The sequence below is a fragment of the Orycteropus afer genome, unplaced genomic scaffold, assembly GCF_000298275.1.
Source record: "Orycteropus afer afer isolate SDZICR_OR568_19922 unplaced genomic scaffold, OryAfe1.0 scaffold00232, whole genome shotgun sequence".
In the NCBI taxonomy this organism is placed as follows: Eukaryota; Metazoa; Chordata; class Mammalia; order Tubulidentata; family Orycteropodidae; genus Orycteropus; species Orycteropus afer.
Genome location: NW_006921819.1, coordinates 5,070,105 through 5,088,981, shown reverse-complemented (window position 1 = coordinate 5,088,981; position 18,877 = coordinate 5,070,105). Strand labels below are relative to the sequence as shown.

The 18,877-nt window shown below is 39.9% G+C and overlaps 2 protein-coding genes across 2 annotated transcripts in view; both read right to left on the bottom strand.

Moving 5' to 3' along the window:
* The window catches only part of GNAL (G protein subunit alpha L), a 158,958-nt gene that overhangs the window by 24,534 nt on the left and 115,547 nt on the right, over positions 1-18,877 (bottom strand). The window lies entirely within an intron of this gene.
* Positions 3,092-3,691, bottom strand: CHMP1B (charged multivesicular body protein 1B). Its single transcript, XM_007948917.2, has one exon. The coding sequence runs from the start codon at positions 3,689-3,691 to the stop codon at positions 3,092-3,094; it is 600 nt and encodes a 199-aa protein (XP_007947108.1).

Genomic DNA, 18,877 nt, shown 5'->3' with positions numbered 1-18,877 from the left:
GGGTGTTCTGTGTAATGCAGAGAAGAAATCTTCAGAATACAAGGTCCCTCATTCTGCTTTATAGTGTAAGATTGTCCGGTTGACCCTGACACTGTGTCCAAGTAATGAAGTTATCAGATTGGTGCTTATTTTAAGGGCTGTTTTCCAAATTAGGGAGCTCTGGTGGCGTAGTACCTCAGGCATTTATTTGACTGCTAACCAGAAAGCTGGTCGTTCAAACCCACCAGGCACTCCTCGGAAGACTGGGCAATCTACTTCCGTAAAGATACTGCCTTGGAAACCCAAGGAGGGCTCACTATGGGTTTAATCAACTCCATGGCAGTGGGTTTGGTACTTTTTTTCCCCAAAATCAAAGATGGCAGGGCAGCATACAGCAGGGCCTACGTCTCATGTCACACTTGTATTGCACAGCTATCTGCCTGCATTAACACTCTTTCACAGAGAGGTTATTATGACACAACCATAGAAAACAGTTTTACTAAGAAAGTTCTCAAATAGTACATGCAATTATCACCTGGGTTCCTGAACTGAAATGAACCAAAAGTGGGAAGAGTAAAGTTTACTGTATTCTTTTTTCACTAATTCTAAATATATGTTAGAAATTCTGCATTCTGAAGGCAATAAAAAAAAAAAAAAGGCGAAATAAAAGTGAAAGTATACTGTAATTGCATGAAAGACCAAGTATTTCCTAGTATGTTTCAGTTAGATCCTTTTGTAAATTTTATCTGTATTTGGGCCTAGGGACATTTCAATATGAAGAAAAATCTTGTTGACCTGAAGAAATAATTTACAATAAGAGTGAGCCAGATTTCTAGAAATGTGTAAAAATAACACACTAACCAAACAAAAACTTGGGGGGGGGGGTTGAGGATGAATTTGGAAAAATACCGTGCTTTCTGAACCAAACCTACCTCTGAATTCTTTTGTAAATAGCTTTTTAAACAGGATGCACATTAATAAGCTTTAACATGTAGTTTAAAATTATTTATTTGGTAAATTTCTGTGATTTACATTTCAGCATTTCATCATCTGCAAAAGTGAGGAAATAATTCATTGCCCTAGTGTGCTTTTGAAAATAACATTTATAGTTCATAAAAATGTACATTCAGATGATTTGAAATGAACATATTTTAAGAGTTTAAGCACATACAAACATCATTTAATCTCACAAAATATATTAGTTTTGTTGGGAGTATTTGCACTATAAAATGGTCTTCAATTTGCCAAAGGATTTAACACTAAGTTATTTTTTAAGTTGTAATTACTTTTTTTTCCAATCTTAAGAAGGGCTAAGACCATGCTGTACTCACACATGGCTGGTTTTGGGGCAACCATTTGGACAAAAGAAGACATGGAGAAGAGTGACTTCTAGAAAATAGATGTGGAGGAGACAATCAATAGGTGTGCCTTATGGAAACTTCAGAACAAATTCAAATATAAAGTCACTTAAATACAAGGCTCCATCATACAAACAAGAAATGCAAACATTTCTTAATTAACTTTTTCTTAAGCAAGCTCATTCACACTGGAAAACATTATAATGGTGAATATTTGGTTAAGAATCTTCCCAAGGACTTGGAAGAATCCCTATAATTATTTTTCTGAAACAATGGAGTTCTCTTATGGAGAAATTTTCCAGTGCAGGAAAAGAAGGAATTAAAAAACACTCTTAAGTATTTAACTTAGATTAATATATGTGCCAAGGCAAAGCAAGTTTTTGTTCTCCATTTTTTTGAGGCCAGGAGAAAGCAGTGGCAGCATGCTGTACTTTTCAGTCAGAGAACTGCTGCCATTCCTAGGAAGATGAAAGGTAGTACATCTGGGCTCTAGCCTTAGAGAGGCAAGCTTGCTGTCCAATCCTACCTCTTTCCTTCTTCCTAGACTTCTAGCTGGATGCATGGACATTTCAGTCATTTGCATGGCTAAGTAAAACACTTCAACTTGTATTGCTAAGGTTCTTTAAGAGTTCTTGTTAAAAGACAAAATGATTAATGCAAAAAATTAGAACTTAAAATGCAGTTCTCATTTCCTTTTTCTGTTAGAAACAAAACCTACAAAGACACTGTCCCAAGGTTTTCCCAAACCAATCAAGAGTTCTTTGGCAATGTTAAGAGTAATATGACTGACATGCTAACATACTTCATGTTGCTGTTGTTGTTATGTGCCGTTGAGTTGGAGCCGACTCATAGCGACCCCTCGGGTTTCAGAGGCAGTAGATTGTCCTATCTTCCTTCCGAGGAGTGGCTGGCGGGTTTGAACCGCCGGCCTTCTGGTTAGCAGTCAAGTCTAGTTAAAGAGTTAAAATGAAATAGGAAAGCAACTCAAAACACATAGCTCATTTGAAAGAAATGAAAATGTTAAGCCTTGTCTTTTAAAAACTCTATTTGGTAAACAGAAAATATAAGCAAAAATGCCATCAATGAAGTTATGTGGCATTTTTTCCAGTCACACAAAGACCTTAACACATGAAAAAAACTTATAGAACATAACCACAATATTATCCAAAAAATGTGCAAAGGTAATTTTAGTATAAATTATGAGAACAGATTAACAGTCAACTGTAGTCTCACTTTGGTGGCAAAAAAACAATACACAGAAACAACACTATCCATTTAAGTAGACTGAACAAAGTGTTTATAGTCATGTAATCAAAATAAGTATTCATTCTCCCCTCTTTAATTTTTATGCACCACCTGTCAATTTTTTGGTATTTACAATTACATAAAACACCACCAAAACCCAAACACCTTCAATCTGACAATTCTGGGCACAAAACTGAGTATATGGAAAGTAGAGTTTTGACCAAATTTTTTAGAAAGATTCATATACCCCCAATTAACTAGTTCTGTCAAAAAGCAGCTATAAAAATACACATCATCACAAGCTATACAGAACTATAAAATTCAGTTGAGAGTGAAGAAAGCCTGGAATTCTGGAGAGGGTTGTAAGCCCAAAAGTAGACTCATCTTAAATAAAGAGCATTTCAGCCTTCTAGCGCATTCAGAGTTTCTGGTGGGTAATAACTCTCTAATACACAGAGACCGTTTCAGAAGGTGGCTACGGTCTATGACCTGCAGAGCGGGTTCTGCAATCACACTTGATCCCGCAGGCGGGCCAGTCTCTGGGACAGTTCGTCCTGCTCAGCCGAGGCCACGCTCGTGCCTACAGAGCCCGTCTGGCCCTGCGGCAGCTCCATGTTGAGGTCGAGGCCGGCCTCGTCTGCCATCTCCTGGAGCAGCATATCCACTTGGTTCTGGGGAGTGGTAAGCGTCGTCGTGCTGCTCATTGTGTCTTCCATTTGCTGCGTTTGGACGTCTAGAGTCTCAAACTGGTGCTCGAATTTGTCCATCAAGGCAGAGATCTTCTCCAGATTCATAGTTTTCAATGTCGCGTCCATCGACTTAACCACACCGGCCATCGACTTGGTCACCTTGCCCATCGTCACCGCCGTCTGGACTCTGGCAGCCACCGCATCGACCCGCGCACTCATTCTCAAGAAATTTACCGCCTGGTTCTTCTGGCGTATGGCATTTTCGGCGTGTATCCTCGCAACTTCCATGTTGCCCTTCTGAATGGCCTTTTTAATCTTAGCCTTTTCGGCCTTTTCCTCCTTATCGCATTTCTTGGCACTTCTGCTCAGTTCTTTGGCAGCGAACTTAAGATTGAACAGGTGTTTCTCCATGTTGGACATGGTCTGGCGATTACTCGAGGTCCACGGCCTGGGTCGAAATCAGCCCGGCAAGCAGGGAGGAGGAAGGTCCTCTCCAGTCCCGGTTCCTTTGTTTTGATTCCACTTCCTGTTTCTGCAGCACCGCGCAGGCGGTGGCGTCAGAGCTCGGCGCCGGGCGGAGCCATGACGAAAGTGGGGCTAGCGCGCTCAGTCTGGTGGTGGTCTTGTGAGTCGGATTCCACCAAGTTTTTAAAAATGAGCCTTTTCCATCTATTTAAAGCATTATTAAATTCAAAAAAATTAATGACCACACACTTTCTTAGGAATTATCTACTGAAGTAAACAGGATATGGCTGCTTTGCACGTAAGAAAACATCCGCACTCCAACCTTGGTCCGTCTGGCGAGACATACTACACAAAAACATTGTTCAACATCCTACTTTGGTGAGTAGCGACTGGGGTCTAAAAAGCTTGAGAGTGGCTATCTAAGATGCAACAATTGGTCTTTCCTCACTCACTGCCCTCGACTCAAACCCGACTCTTTAGTGACCGCACCTTGAGTTTCCCAATTGGTATCGCTACGGAAATAGATTGCTCAATCCTAGTCAGGAGCAAAGAAAAATGAAGAAAATCTAAGACACAGGGAAACAATTAGTCCAAGGGACTGGTGGACCATGTGAACCTCAGCCTACATGACCCTGAGACCAGACCTAGATGATGTCTGACTACCACGATCAACCACTCGGAAAGGTATCAAAATAGGAGATCTTGGATAGAGTGGGAGAAAAATATGGAACAAAACTTAAAATAATTAAAAAGACTGGGTTTACAGGTCTGATAGAGACTGGTGTAACCCCTGAGACTATGGCCCCTAGTCACCCTTCCAGCCTGGAATTGAACTTGCTCCTGTGGCTTCCACCAAGTAGTAGAACTACAGGGTGAACAGGTAGGTACATTCCTTAGAGCAATCAACCATGGGAGATCAGAAGGGCCTGATATGCACAGGGAAATAGCTCAGAGGACAGGAATACATAGGGAAAAAGGATACAGGGAAAAGGTAACCACTGGGAGGAAGAGGGAAGAAAGCTGTTGCATTATAGGAATTGCAGTCAGTGCTGTGGAACAAAATGTCTATGAACTGTTGAATAAAAAATGAATTTGCTCTGTGAACTTTAACCCAGATTGTGCACGTGCACGCACACACACACACACACACACACAAGATGTCTGACTAGAGCACTGAAGACTAGCTGCCCCATATAAGATGAGAGCATTAAAGCATCCTTTGTTTGCCTTGGTGAAAGCACTGACCTGACTCCCACTGCAATCTATGCCAGTGTTCCTCTAATACTCTTTTATTGCAGTGGGTGAAAACCCATTGTTTGCAGACATGATTCTATTTGATGTTTTATAAATACCCATGGAACTTCACTCACATTTAAGCCTGACAGGTTACATTGTAATTTTAAGTTTTGCAGACAGAGAATGGTGAAGAAAGGGGCCCCTTCCCCCCTTAAAACTGTCTGTGGTAGTTAAGGTTGTGTGTCAGCTTGGTTGGGCCATGGTTTTGAGTAACTGGACAGCTGATGTAGTTATTCCCCATGATGAGATTGTAATCACCTCCTTGGTGGAATCTTAAGTGAACACCTAATCAGTGGAAGGAGAGTTGCCTGGGGGTATGACCTGCTTCTGGTATATATGGAAGAACTTTGGGAAAGGCCTCTAGCTTTTTGACACATCTTGGCCAAGTCTTCATTTCCAGTTCCTAGACTTGAACCAGTGGCCTGTTGTGTTGTCTGCCAATTTTGAGATTGTTCCTGGACTTGAATCAGTGGCTGCTGTGTTGCCTACCCATCTTGGGATTGTGCATTTTACCTGCTGACCTTGGGTTTGTCAGCCTTAGCAGCCAGCAGCTGCCTGTGTTAGGAGAGCCTCTAGCTCCAGTAGGTCTGGAATAAGAGGCAGTGCTGAAGGCTAAGGTTGAAGGGCTTTCACCTAACCCCTACATCCAGCACTTTGAATTTGGACTTCTTTCCTCCAAAATTGTAAGAGAATAAATTCCTGTTTAATTCTCCACTTGTCATATTTTTGTTATAGTAGCACTAGAGAACTGAGACACTGTCATTATGTATTATACCCTTCAGAAATAGAATTTGAAATGGCAGCCATGAGTGCTGTACCTCTTTTCTTTTAGACAGATTCCTCAAATACAGCTCAATACTGACAGCTGTTTATAAATTAAGAAAAAGTAAATTCTCTGTACCCACCAGCCACTCCTTGGAAGGAAGGTTGGGCAATCTACTTTCATAGTGATACTGCCTCGGAAAGCCAAGGAGGGGTCGCTATGAGTTGGATCCGACTCTATGGCAGTGAGTTTGTATTTTTGGTTTACAGATGATTTTAACTCAAGAGTCTCTCTCTATCTCTCTGGGCCTCCTGGGATAGCTTGCAGATTGGTTTCCCACCAACCACACGATAGGGATGCAGTGTCAAACTCCTCTTCCTCAAACCCAGTTCTGATACATCACATCTGTATTTAAAATCTGGGCACCAAGGCTATATCCTCTCCATGTCAGCCAAGCTGCTCAAGCTGGACCCCTAGGTTCCCTTCTCTCCCACTCCGCTAGGCCCAGTCAAGACAGGCTGAAGTCAGACATCATTTGTGTCACTTGATTGGTATGGAGAATGAGCCATCGTGTTCCAGCCTTGAGGTCACTATTCCAGTTGCCTGCAGCTCTGCTTCTGGTGATCCCAACCATCCTTTAAAAGCCACTTTTTCTGAGAAGCCTTCCTCGAACACTTCTCTGTGTTGCTGCTGCTGTATTCTGTACCTCTAACATAGCATAGCATAGCACAGTACATAATGCCTGGCACTGAGACTGTGTCTTTGTCACTTATTATATTGTGGACCACTTAGAAGCAGAGCACATTCTTTTTCCTTTTCTCCTGTGGAACCCAGCAAGTGCTCTGCATATAGTAGGCACTGCATCCAAGAAGGCTTTACTGCATTGTGGAGGGACAAGGACATTACCTTACTAATAGTTTAGCTAAGATTTATTTATTTATTTTCCTAAAGCAGTAGAGCTTTTTCTTCAAATGAAATATTTCTAGAAACTAAATATATAACACAAAGTAAAGGGATGAAATCTGTTTGGAGTGGGGATAAAGGAACTCAAGCTCCTTTTTCTGCTAATCCCCCTGCCCCCACCTGGCCTCTTCTTTCACAGTCTTGCTTTCCTTGCATTTTGCAAACCAGTATTTTGAGCATGTTTCATGTTACGTTCCATATTTTGCTTAATGATGAGCATCTGATTAGGTGAGATGATTTGGAACACAGTTATCAGCAACTTTGACACGTGGCAATGTGTCAAAGGGACAATGTGTCAAAATGTGTTATAGGGAGCTATGTGCCAGGCATTATTCTGGGTATTTGACCATAGATACTGTTAACATCTCCATTTTATAGGCAAGGAAACAGAAGCACAGTTACGTAGCTTGACCCAAGAACACATCTGATAAGTGTTAGGAATAGGTTTCCACAGGTATACCAGGGAAAAGTAATAAAACAACTGGGGATCCAACAGATTAACAAGAATGAAAGGACGACTGTCATTTAGCTTAAAAAAAAGAAGTTGGTTTAGCAATAGATCTTGCAAAGGTTGAGGCAATACACTGACTGCAAGGTTCACATGAGCCAAGGTCTGGTGCCTAAAATAACACCTTGTATACTCACTGCATTGATGGCAGGGCTTCTCTTTAGGGAATGGGGTAGGGTTCAAGGATCCACATTTTAAAGGAGCCCAGGGCCAACAGGGACATAGAAAAGAAGGCCGACATGGCCTTTGACAGTTTTGCCTCTCTGAGCTCAGTAAATACAGCAGCCTTCCCCAGGCCCTACCTCTTCTTTCTGCTGCCAACACACTCAACAGTTCCCAACGTTTTCGAAATATCTATACCTAATAACTTTATTTTACATTTCTAGAGGAAGACTTTCCTTTAAGCTGCAGACTCACATGTCTTTTCTCACACTGATCCTCAATCCTTCCCCCCAACCTGCTCTGCTCTTCCTCCCACTCACCTAGTTAAGTTGTTGTTGTTGTTATGTGCCGTCGAGTCGGCCCCGACTCATAGCGACCCCACCTTGGGTTTCCGAGGCAGTATCACTACGGAAGTAGGATTGCCCAACCTTCCTTCCGAGGAGTGGCTGGTGGGTTTGAACCGCCAGCCTTCTGGTTAGCAGTCAAGTGCTTTAGCCACTATGCTACCAGAGCTCCCCCTAGTTAAGTTAGTACTTAGGAATGATACTTATGACCCCTTATCCCTATGTTGAACCCGTCTCTAAGTTTTTTCAATTCTTTATGTTCTATTTAGGGTGATCCTTTAGGGCTGTCTTAGGTTAGTAAGCCTTTTGTGTGTGTATGTGTGTGTGTACCTAGCAACCAACCAAAACAAAAAACCACATTCGCTGTCATGGAGTCGGATCCGACTCATAGCGACCCCTCCTTGGGTTTCCTAGGCAGTATCACTGTGGAAGTAGATTGCCCAATCTTCCTTCCTAGGAGTGGCTGGTGGGTTTGAATCACCAGCCTTCTGGTTTGCAGTCACATATCTTAGATTATTTTGGGTTTATGAAAAATTATCAAGGGAGATTTTGATCCTATAACAATTCTAATGGCACATGAGAACCTTCTGGACTAAATGCATGGTGTAAAAAGAGAATATGCAATTTATAATCACTGGAATAGTTAAAACTTCTGCAATTACATTATTACCTTAGAACTCTCAAAGCCAAAGTAGAAACTTTTTACTTAGAGAATGAAAAGAAATTTTAGTTAAAGGGCAGAAATTTGTACAAAGCCGTGAGTCCAATCAGTTAACAATTTTTATCATAAAATGAGAACTGAATAATATGCTATAATTTTTGGTATATATAGTCCATTTCTTTTCCTTTCTTACTGTGAAGTAAGACAAATGGTTAAACTTGAGATAAAAAGTAGGCCATGTAGCATGACTTCATTGGGAAAGAATAATTTGCCAAATTAAAGACACTAAAAACTAGAGAAATAAAACATGTGAAAAATAATTTTTGTAAAAGACCAGGTTTGCTGGTCTGATAGAGGTTGGTGGTACCCCTGAGACTATGGCCCCTAGCTGCCCTTCAGTTCTGGAATTGAACCCACTCCTGTGGCTTTCAGCCAAACAAAAGACAGGCATATGAGCTGAATATTTACATTAGGTAGATACACTTCTTGGAGAGGTCAGTCATGGGAGAACAGAAGGGCTGGGTTTGCACTGGGAGACAGCTCGGGGGGCAGGCGTGTATGGAAGTGAAGGACACAGGGAAGAGGTAACTATGGGGAGCAACTGGGAAGGAAGCTGTTGTATTGTGGGAAATTGCAGTGTGTCATGAGACAAAATATATGTGAGCTGCTGTATGGAAAAGTGAATTTGCTCTGTAAACTTTGACCCAAATTACAATAAAAATTAAAAGAAAAAATTTTGTGGATATTACAATACTACTGAATTCTTATAAGTATGTTCATGTCGTTTGGGGATGTTATACCTCAAATTCCATTTCAGAGCTTTACCTTCACAATTTGTATTTGTGCATTTATTTGTGTTGATTCACTAAGTAGCAGCCTGGACTATTAGATAGGTCTGGCATTGTGACATTTTAGTTCACAGCTTTGTACCTGGTATTTCTCTATCTCTAGAATGCTATATATGTACTTGATTATAATTTCAAAGTATGTGTGTGTGTGTGTGTGTGTGTAATTTTCCTCTAAATCATGTTTTTTATTTAGGAACACAGCTATAATTTAAACCCTGACTCTTCAAGCCTGGGGAAGTTGCAGAGTCACTGGCCTTCAAATTATGTTAACATGATGTCAAGATCTAAAAATGAAAACAAGAGTTAGAAGGAAACAGAAAAGTAGTACATAAACAGAATTCCATATGCAATTAAATGTATGGTTTATATTCCTTGTAAATGGTGTGGTTAACTAATACCATTATGAGAGCCATAACATCTGTATATCCTGATATTCTAATTTGACATCTAATATTGTATTCACAGGCATCCTCTTTCTCCTTTTCTGCACTGAATAACTTACTAATTTCATGACAGGCTGAACATTAAATACTCCTGTCCCTAGAATCTATGAGAATAACATACCTAGCAATAAATTTAAGCAGGGGTGTGAAGGACTTATACAATGAAAATTTTAAAACTGCTGAAAAAATTAAGAAGACTTAAATAAATGGTCATTGACTGGAAGACTTAATATTGTTAAAATGTCAATACTACCAAAGCAGTTTATAGAGTCAGTGCAATATCAATCAAAATTTCAAAAGCCTTCTTTGCAGAAATGAAGAAAACAACCTTCAACTTTATGTGGAACTGCAAGGGGTCCCAAATAGGTAAAGCAATGCTGAAAGGGAAGAACAAAGTGGGAGGACTCACACTTCCTGATTTTAAAACACAATATAATAAAAGCAGCCTGGTACTGGTATAACAATACATACATAGACTAATAGAATAGAAGTGAGAGCCCAGAAATAAACCCAAGCATCTAGGGTCAGCTGATTTTTGACAAGGGTGCTAAGTCCATTTGATGGGGAAAGAAGAGTCTCTTCAATAAATGGTATTGGGAAAATTGGACTTTCCATGCAGAAAAATGAAACATGATCTATGCGTGCCTCACACCATACACAAAAAACAAATTCAAAATGGATTAAGGACCTAACTGTGCAAACGAAAACCATAAAATTCTTAGAAGAAAATTCAGGGGCAACACTTTTGGGCATAGCTTTTCACAATGGATTAGCTAATATAATAACAAAAGCACAAACAACAAAAGACAAAACAAATGGGACCTCATAAAAATTAAATTTTTATAAGCTTTTTATTGTGATTTGGGTTAAAGTTTACAGAGCAAATTGGTTTTCCATTCAAGAATCCATACATACTTTGTTTTGTGACATTGACTGCAATCCCCTACAGTGAAACAGCACTCTTCCCACTTCATCCCTGTGATTACCATTTCCCTTTGGCCTTCTTTCCTATCCTTTTGATCTTGTATGGTTGATTGTTCTAAGGGGTACATAACTCCCTGGTGTTAGTGTTCATCTTATACACCTGTTGTTTGGCTGAAAGTTGAGCCATAGGGGTGAGTTTGGTTCAAGGCTTGAAGAGTATCTAAGAGCTGTAGTCTTAGGGGTTCTTCTACCAGTCTCTCTATCAGACCAGTAAACCTGTTTTTTTTTTTTTTTTTAATGATTGTGAGTTTTGTTCCACATTTTTCTCCCCCTCTATCCAGGAACTCCTATTGTGATTCTTTTCCAACTTGTTGGCAGTGATTGCTGGGCAACATCTAGTTCTTCTGGTCTCAGGGTCATAAAGGCTGGGTTTCACATGGTCCATTAGTCCTATGGACTAGTTGTTTCCATGCATCTTTGATTTTCTTCACTCTTCTTTGCTTTGAATGGGAGAGACCAATAGTTGCACCTCAGATGGCTGCTCACAAGCTTGTAAGACCCTGCTTACCAAAGCAGGATGTAGTAGGATGTAAGACCCTGCTTACCAAAGCAGGATTTGTATAATGTTATGCTAATTGACCTTGATGTCTCCCAGGACTAAGGTCCTGAGCCCCCAGGCCCAGTGACTCATTTCCTCAAGATGTTTGGTTATGGCTAAAAAGTTCTAACTTTGTCCACTGTATGCTGTACTATATTCATGGATATATTTACAGCACATAAAATTAAAAACTCTGGTTCATCAAAAGACTTTACCAAAAAAGTGAAAAGTTACCAACTGGGTGACTATCTTTGGAAACCATATATCCAGTAAGTATCTAATAACCAATATATATATATAAAACTTCAACAACAAAAAGAAAAATAATCCAATCATAAAATGGCCAAAGGACCTGAGTAGACATTTCACCAAAGAAGACACCAAATACATGAAAATATGCTCACCGTCATTAACTATTACAAAGATGCAAATCAAAACCACAGTGACATAGCATCTACTTCCGTAATGATATCACCTTGGAAACCCAAGGAGGGGTCGCTATGAGTCGAATCCAACTTGACGGCAGTGCATAGGATGGCTGAGATTAAAAAAGAAAACAAACAAACAAAAAGCTCCAAGGAAAATAACAAATGTTGGTGAGGATGTGGAGAGATTGGAACAGACTCACTAGTAGTGGCAATATGATACAGTATAGCAGTTGTGGTGGTTCTTCCAAAAAAGCAAACAAACTACCATATGACCCAGAAACTCCTAGGTATATACTCAAAAGACTTGAAAGCAGAGACCCAAACAGATACTAGTACACCAATGTTCACTGCAACACTATTCCCAATAGCCAAAATGTGTAAACTACCTAGATGTCCACCAGCAGATGAATTGACATGAAATGTGGTACACATATACAATGGAATATTACTCAGCCAGTAGGAGCAATGATGATGTATGGTCCAAATAGTTGGAGCTGGAAGACATGCTGAGTGAAATAAATAACAAATTCCACTTGGGTTTCGTTAAAGAACAACTTCAAGTTCTCTTCAGTTCAGTGTTACTTTGAGGTGATTGTGGATTTTCCCAATAGAAAAAGCAACATGAAAAGGAGAGGAAAGGAATGCAGTGGAGTGTGATGAAAAGAACTGTGATTTGGTGTCAAGGGTCAGGGTTCTGGTTTTGCCCTGTGTGAGGCTGTGTGACACAGACAAGTTAGTTTTCTTCTCTGGGCTGCAAAAAAAAAAAAAAAAAAACCCACAAAAAAACAGAAAACAAACTCACTACCGTTGAGTTGCATTCGACTCATAGCAACCCCTCCTTGAGTTTTCGAGGCAGTATCACTATGGAAGTAGATTGCCCAATCTACATCACCAGAGCTCCTCCTCTATAAAAGTGGAAATAGAAGACCTATGATCTAATAGTCAATCAACTATAACGCCTTAATCAGTGAAATCACTAGTGCTACCAGGAGCCTGGCGGTTCAAACCCACCAGCCACTCCTCGGAAGGAAGATGGGGCAATCTACTTCCGTAGTGATACTGCCTCGGAAACCCAAGAAGGGGTCGCTATGAGTCGGGTCCAACTCGATGGCACATAACAACAACAACAACAACCAGGAGCTCTGGTAGCATAGTGGCTCAGGCACTTGACTGCTAACCAGAGGGCTGGCGGTTCAAACCCACCAGCCACTCCTCAGAAGGAAGATGGGGCAATCTACTTCCATAGTGATACTGCCTAGGAAACCCAAGGAGGGGTCGCTCTGAGTCGGGGCCGACTCGACGGCACACAACAACAACAACAAGCTGTTCAAAACTATTTAATTGAAAAAAACATTCCCTGAAACAATTTGTATAGATTACTATAAAATTTACTAAGGAAAGAAGGTATTATTTAAATAGTAATGACTGTTTGCACATTCAGTGGGGAGCATGCAGAGCAGACCTGGCCAATAAAGAAGGCAGACTGTGTCTATTTCTGTATTAACTCTTCTATTTAGAAAAAAAAAAAAACATGGTAGAAAGAAAGTATACTCCTTTGGTAGGGTTCCTACCTCATCAAAGGGAGAAAAAATACAAACAGAAACTAAAGAAATATAAGTGGAACCCGAGGACCTGAAATGGTTTTATGGCCTATGATGCATGTGATGTGTCCAGCCACGATCCCTACCTTTCACTGGCAATCTTTATCATGCTGTTGTGGTCGTTAGCTGCTTGAGTTGGCCCCCTCACTCATGATGATTTCATGCACAGTACAATGGGACCATTGTGATACATAGGGTTTTCACTGGCTGATTTTCAGGAGCCTATCACTAGTCTCTCTTAGTCTAGAAGCTCTGCTGAAACCTGTTCAACATTATAGCAACACCCAAGCCTCTACTGTCAGATGGTAGTGGTTGCTCATGAAGTGCATTGTCTAGGAATTGAAAGTAGGTCTCCTGCATGGAAGCTGAGAATTCTACAACTGAACCACCACTGCTCTCACCTTTATCACTGCTACTTGTTTGTCCTTAAGAACAGCAGCAATATCTTACTGTTGGTCTATGGGAAATGTGTAGGTCACTCTGCTAACATGGCTTTGGCTGGAACAGGGTTTTATGATTAATGGAATAAGATTACATGCTGAGCTGACCAGGCCATTGTGTTCCCTTTGTCCTCATGCCCTCTCTCTGTAACAATTTGGGAATGGACTGTTCTCAGATAATTTTTTGAGAACCTGAACATTAAGCTTACCACAAGATAAAAATAGTTAATGTAAGTACTAGCTAGTAAATTTATCTTCTGTTGTCTATCTTCTTTAAGCATCTTCTTCTTATAATGGAAACAGTGTTAAGAGCTGGGAACTTTTCCCAGGCTAGTTGGATTGAATATTGATGGATAGTGAGAAATTCACCATAGAGGGAAAAAACAACATTTGTGTACTTTATTGCTCTTCTTGGGAATGTGTGTGCAACTGACCTCACACCTTCACTGATGCCACATTTTATTACTTAGCATCATGTCTCTATCAAGTGGTTTAAAATACCCATGATCATAGAATGGGGAGTACTAGTTCCAGCAACCCCTGAGAACCATGGAGCTTTTTGTTTTAAAATCCTAAATTCTGGTCTAACCAACACTATATCCATAAAGGGAAAGGCCATGGGTCAGTAGTGTCCATACAGGGCAAATCTTTGCCATTTTTTTTGGTCAAAGAAGAACTGAAATTAAGCTTTTAAGCCAAAGCATAAAGGTGTTTTTGTTAGTGTAAGCTAGTACCTTCTTTAGTTAGGAAACAAAAAAACCCCAACTCATAGAGACCCTATAGGACACAGTTGAACTGCCCATATGGTTTCCAAGGCTGTAATCTTTACAGAAATGGGCCCTGGTGGTGCAATGGTTAAGTGCTTGGTTGCTAACAGAAAGATTGGCAGTTCAACCCACTAGCTGCTTACCCACTCACTAGCTGCTTCATAGGAGAAAGATGTGGCAGTCTGCTTCTGTAAAGATTTATAGCCTTGGAAACATTTTGGGGAAATTCTACTCAATTACAGGGTTGCTATGAGTCAAACTTTACTTGATGGTTGGGGTATGGAATCTCTAAGGAAGTGATCTGCCTCATCTTTCTTCTGTGGGCTGCCTGATAGGTTCAAACCCCTGACCTTTCAGTTAGCAGCCAAACACTTAACCACTGCACCACCAGGGCTCCTTAGGAAGCAAAATAGTTTTAGCTTCAAATATAACAACTCAGTAAATCCTACTAGGAATAATTTTTAGCATATAAAAGTATCTAATAAAGCAGAGTATTTTTTAGCACTTGTATACTTATATAATGTACCACTTTAGCTTTCAATTTTCCAAGACAGTTTTGCTCTAAAGAAGGAGAAAGATAAGTATTTTTAAAAGAAGTGTTAACTTTAAGATCTTGGATAGAGTGGGAGAAAAATGTGGAACAAAATTCAAAATCATAGAAATGACCAGGCTTAGTGGTCTAAGAGACTGGTGAAGCTCTTGAGACTATGACCCCTAGTCACCCTCCATGCCTGGAATTGAATTCACTCCCCTGGCTTCCAGCCAAACAACAGAAAGGCATGTAAGGTGAACATTTACATCAGATAGGTACACTTCTTAGAAAATCAAACACGGGAGATCAGAGGGGCAGTATTTGCACAGGGAAACAGCTCAGATGGTAGGAATACAATAGGAAAGAAGGACACAGGGAAAAGATAACTACAGGGAGGAAGTGGGAAAGGGGCTGTTACATTATGGGGATTGCAATCAATGTCATGAAACAAAATGTGTGTGAACAGTTGTATGGAAAATGAATTTACTCTGTAAACATTCACCCATACCACACACATACATAGACAAAAGTTAAAAAAAAAGTGTTAATTTTAAAATGATTTTGAACTAAATAGTCACATATGAGCTAAGTGAACTAAAATATAAAAAATCTAGCTCACTGGCGTCAAGTCAAATCCGACTCATAGCGACCCCTACTTGGGTTTCCGAGGTGGTATCTCTATGGAAGTAGATTGCCCAGTCTTCCTTCTGAGGAGTGGTTGGTGGGTTTGAACCACTAGCCTTCTGGTTAGCAGTCAGATGCCTTAGGCACTATACCACCAGAGGTCCTGAACTAAAATATAATGGATATGTTTTCTTGTTCTGTTATTTGACAAGAGTTAGGCTAGCGTCCTCCAGTTCACGCATGTATTCCACAAATAATTACTGAATTCAAGGCTAGAGGATGGACAGTATAGAGACAGGAAGGTAAAGGGCAACATGGTGGATTATATAATGTTCTATAAAGCCAGAGGTCACGTATTCTCCCCAGTTTCTTCTTAGGGAAGCTTCTCCACAATTGAGACACAGAGGCTTCTGGCAGGTATTTCTTTTCCAGGCGATGCTAGGGTGTCTTTAAGTAACCATTGCTAACCATGTCCTGGAGCTCTGGTGGCGTAGTGCCTAAGGCATTTGACTGCTAACCAGAAGACTGGTGGTTCAATCCCACCAGCTGCTCCTCGGAAGGAAGATGGGGCAATCTTCTTCTGTAGTGATACTGCCTTGGAAACCCAGGGAGGGGTCGCTATGAGTCGGATCCAGCTCAACGGCACATAACAACAACAACAACAACCATGTCCTAAATATAAATCTCAACCATGATTAAAATCTGGAAACCCATACTTAACAGTAAATCTTAGCATATTTTAGAAGAAAGAAAATATATTTTTAGAATACTTTAATTGAGGCCAGCTGGTTTGTTTGTTTATTTTAGGGATTAAAAGAGAATTCAAAGCTCACTGAATATCAAATTACATTAATGTGCAAAACTTTAGAAATTCTTTGATGTCATTTAAATGAAATAAACAAGAGCAACACTCATTCAACATAGTCCACCTCTAGTGGAGTAGTGCCTAAGGGATTTGACTGCTAAGTAGAAGGTTGGTGGTTCAAACCTACTAGCCACTCCACGGAAGGAAGAATGGGCAATCTACTTTGGTTAGTGACAATTTACCAGGTAGGTTTCCAAGACCTTCCCTGAGTCCTTAAAAGAAGCATTTAGTTAATAAAGATGGAGAAGGAAGCTCCAAGGACTTCTAGATGAAGAAGGTACCCAGGGAGCTACTCTATTCTAAACCCCAGACACATGAATTATTGAGACCACAACATGTGCCACAATGAGAAACTGAGCTCCAAATGTATGTTCACCTTGTTCTGAGTTCCTTATTTTAAAAGAGATCAGAAATGTCATTAAACATGTTGAACTGAGGATAATAAAAAAATTCCTTTTTTGGAAAAATGATCTATTAAGTCTTGTCTATTTTAGAAGAAGATATATTTAGTCTTTGCATATATCATAACAAAGTCACAGCAAAGCAGTTTCCTTCTTAGCTACTGCTGCACACCTCAGGTAGTTGGTATAAGAGATCTTCTGCTCCTTTTCACAGAATGTGCATTAATGCATTTACATGAATTGTAATGCATGATTTACGTTAATGACAAACAGAATAAAAAACAAGGGCCTACCATGCACCTAATTACTTTCATATGAATAAAACTGTTAGTAATCAAACGGAAATTCTATTTGTACTGAGATTTCCATAAGTTAATGTAATACTAGAGTAAAGCTTATATTTCAAAGGTAACTTTTTGTTAATATCATAGATCCAATATATTATGTGATCAATGGACTTCAGTGTAATAATGATACATACTTCTGTCCACTGATGTGTGCACTATTCTAAGGAAGGATTTTCTTCTTCCTTTTTTATGAAGTTATTAAAGGGCAGCTCCCTTACTCCTTACATCCTGTTTTAAAATCTTACATTTCTTGATGTGAACATATATTCTCATTGTTTACTGAGAAGAAGGAAGAAGTGAAACAGGTACTGTGCCTTTAACTATCTGCACTTTATATAAAAAAAATAATTTTGTATACATGAGAATGGTTTACCATGAATGGTAGAGAAAGCAGAAAAAAATAGTTATAATACAAAAATCTATCCATTTAACAAATGTTTACTGAACACATACTATGTGCCAAGCATTGTCCCAGGCAGTGGTGAACAATACTCTACTAAGCAATGGCACAACAATCCACCCAGAGCTGAGTTTTACAAGTTTGATTAGATTGAGTTATTCATTCAACAACCATTTAATGAGATGTACTCTGTCAGGCACTGTATGTAGGAGAACAACTCAAAATCTTTGAGGAACTAAGTTCTTACAAAATCACCTGACAATTTCTACAAGGATTATGTTTATAGATTTTAAAACATATTTTCAGTATGGGAACTGTATTTTGAATTAGCACTTTCACTTTTTTATTTCTTCCATTTTCGCTCAAATTTATAAAAAATGAGAAAGTAGAATCTGGCATTTTGTGGCTCTTGCATTACACACTCTCAGCTGTTTACCTGTATTGTCACCATGCTGAGAGCCAGCACACTGGCAAGACAACATTAATTTTATATAGCTAAGGAACTTCACTGTTGAACTTTTGAATTCAGGCTCTCTTTGAGTTTATTTACTTGGTATTTTGTGAGGTAAGGAATCACCTCACAGAAAGTAATTTGGCCTCTGTCCTTGATTCCTGAGAGATAATCTTGGGGAGTTCCTGAGTACTTTTTTGCTCTCTAGGTCTAAAGACTATATTTGAGGATTTATATTAATGAGTGGGAGCCTGGCCAAGCCAGAATGGCCAATTCATGGCATATCAGCTGACCTCAGGGTGGGAGAGGAGCAAGGATCAACTGTGACTATGCAATGAAGCCAATAAAGGTTCTGGATAGGGAAGCTCAAGACACTGATGCTAGTGTGAGGGTACTGGATCCTCTCTGGAACAAGGAAGCTGTGCACTGGGAACCCTCTCGGACCTTGCCCCATGCATCTCTTCTTTATGCTGGTCCTGATCTGTATCTTCTTCCTATAATAATAATAATAACGAATCTATAATTTTAAGTATAGTACTTGCTGTGAGTTTTGTGAGTGAGTCATTCCAGTGAATTACTGAAGTCAAAGAAGTAGTGGGAGAGAGCAGGTGGAATTGAGGGGGCCTAACTTGCAATCAAGATGTGTTAATTATCACTGATGACTGTAATGCCTAGATTCATACTGCTGATGTGGCACCACTCAAATTGAAGAGAAACAGCCGCAGACATCCATTAATCATCGGAACATGGAATGTACGAAGTATGAATCTAGGAA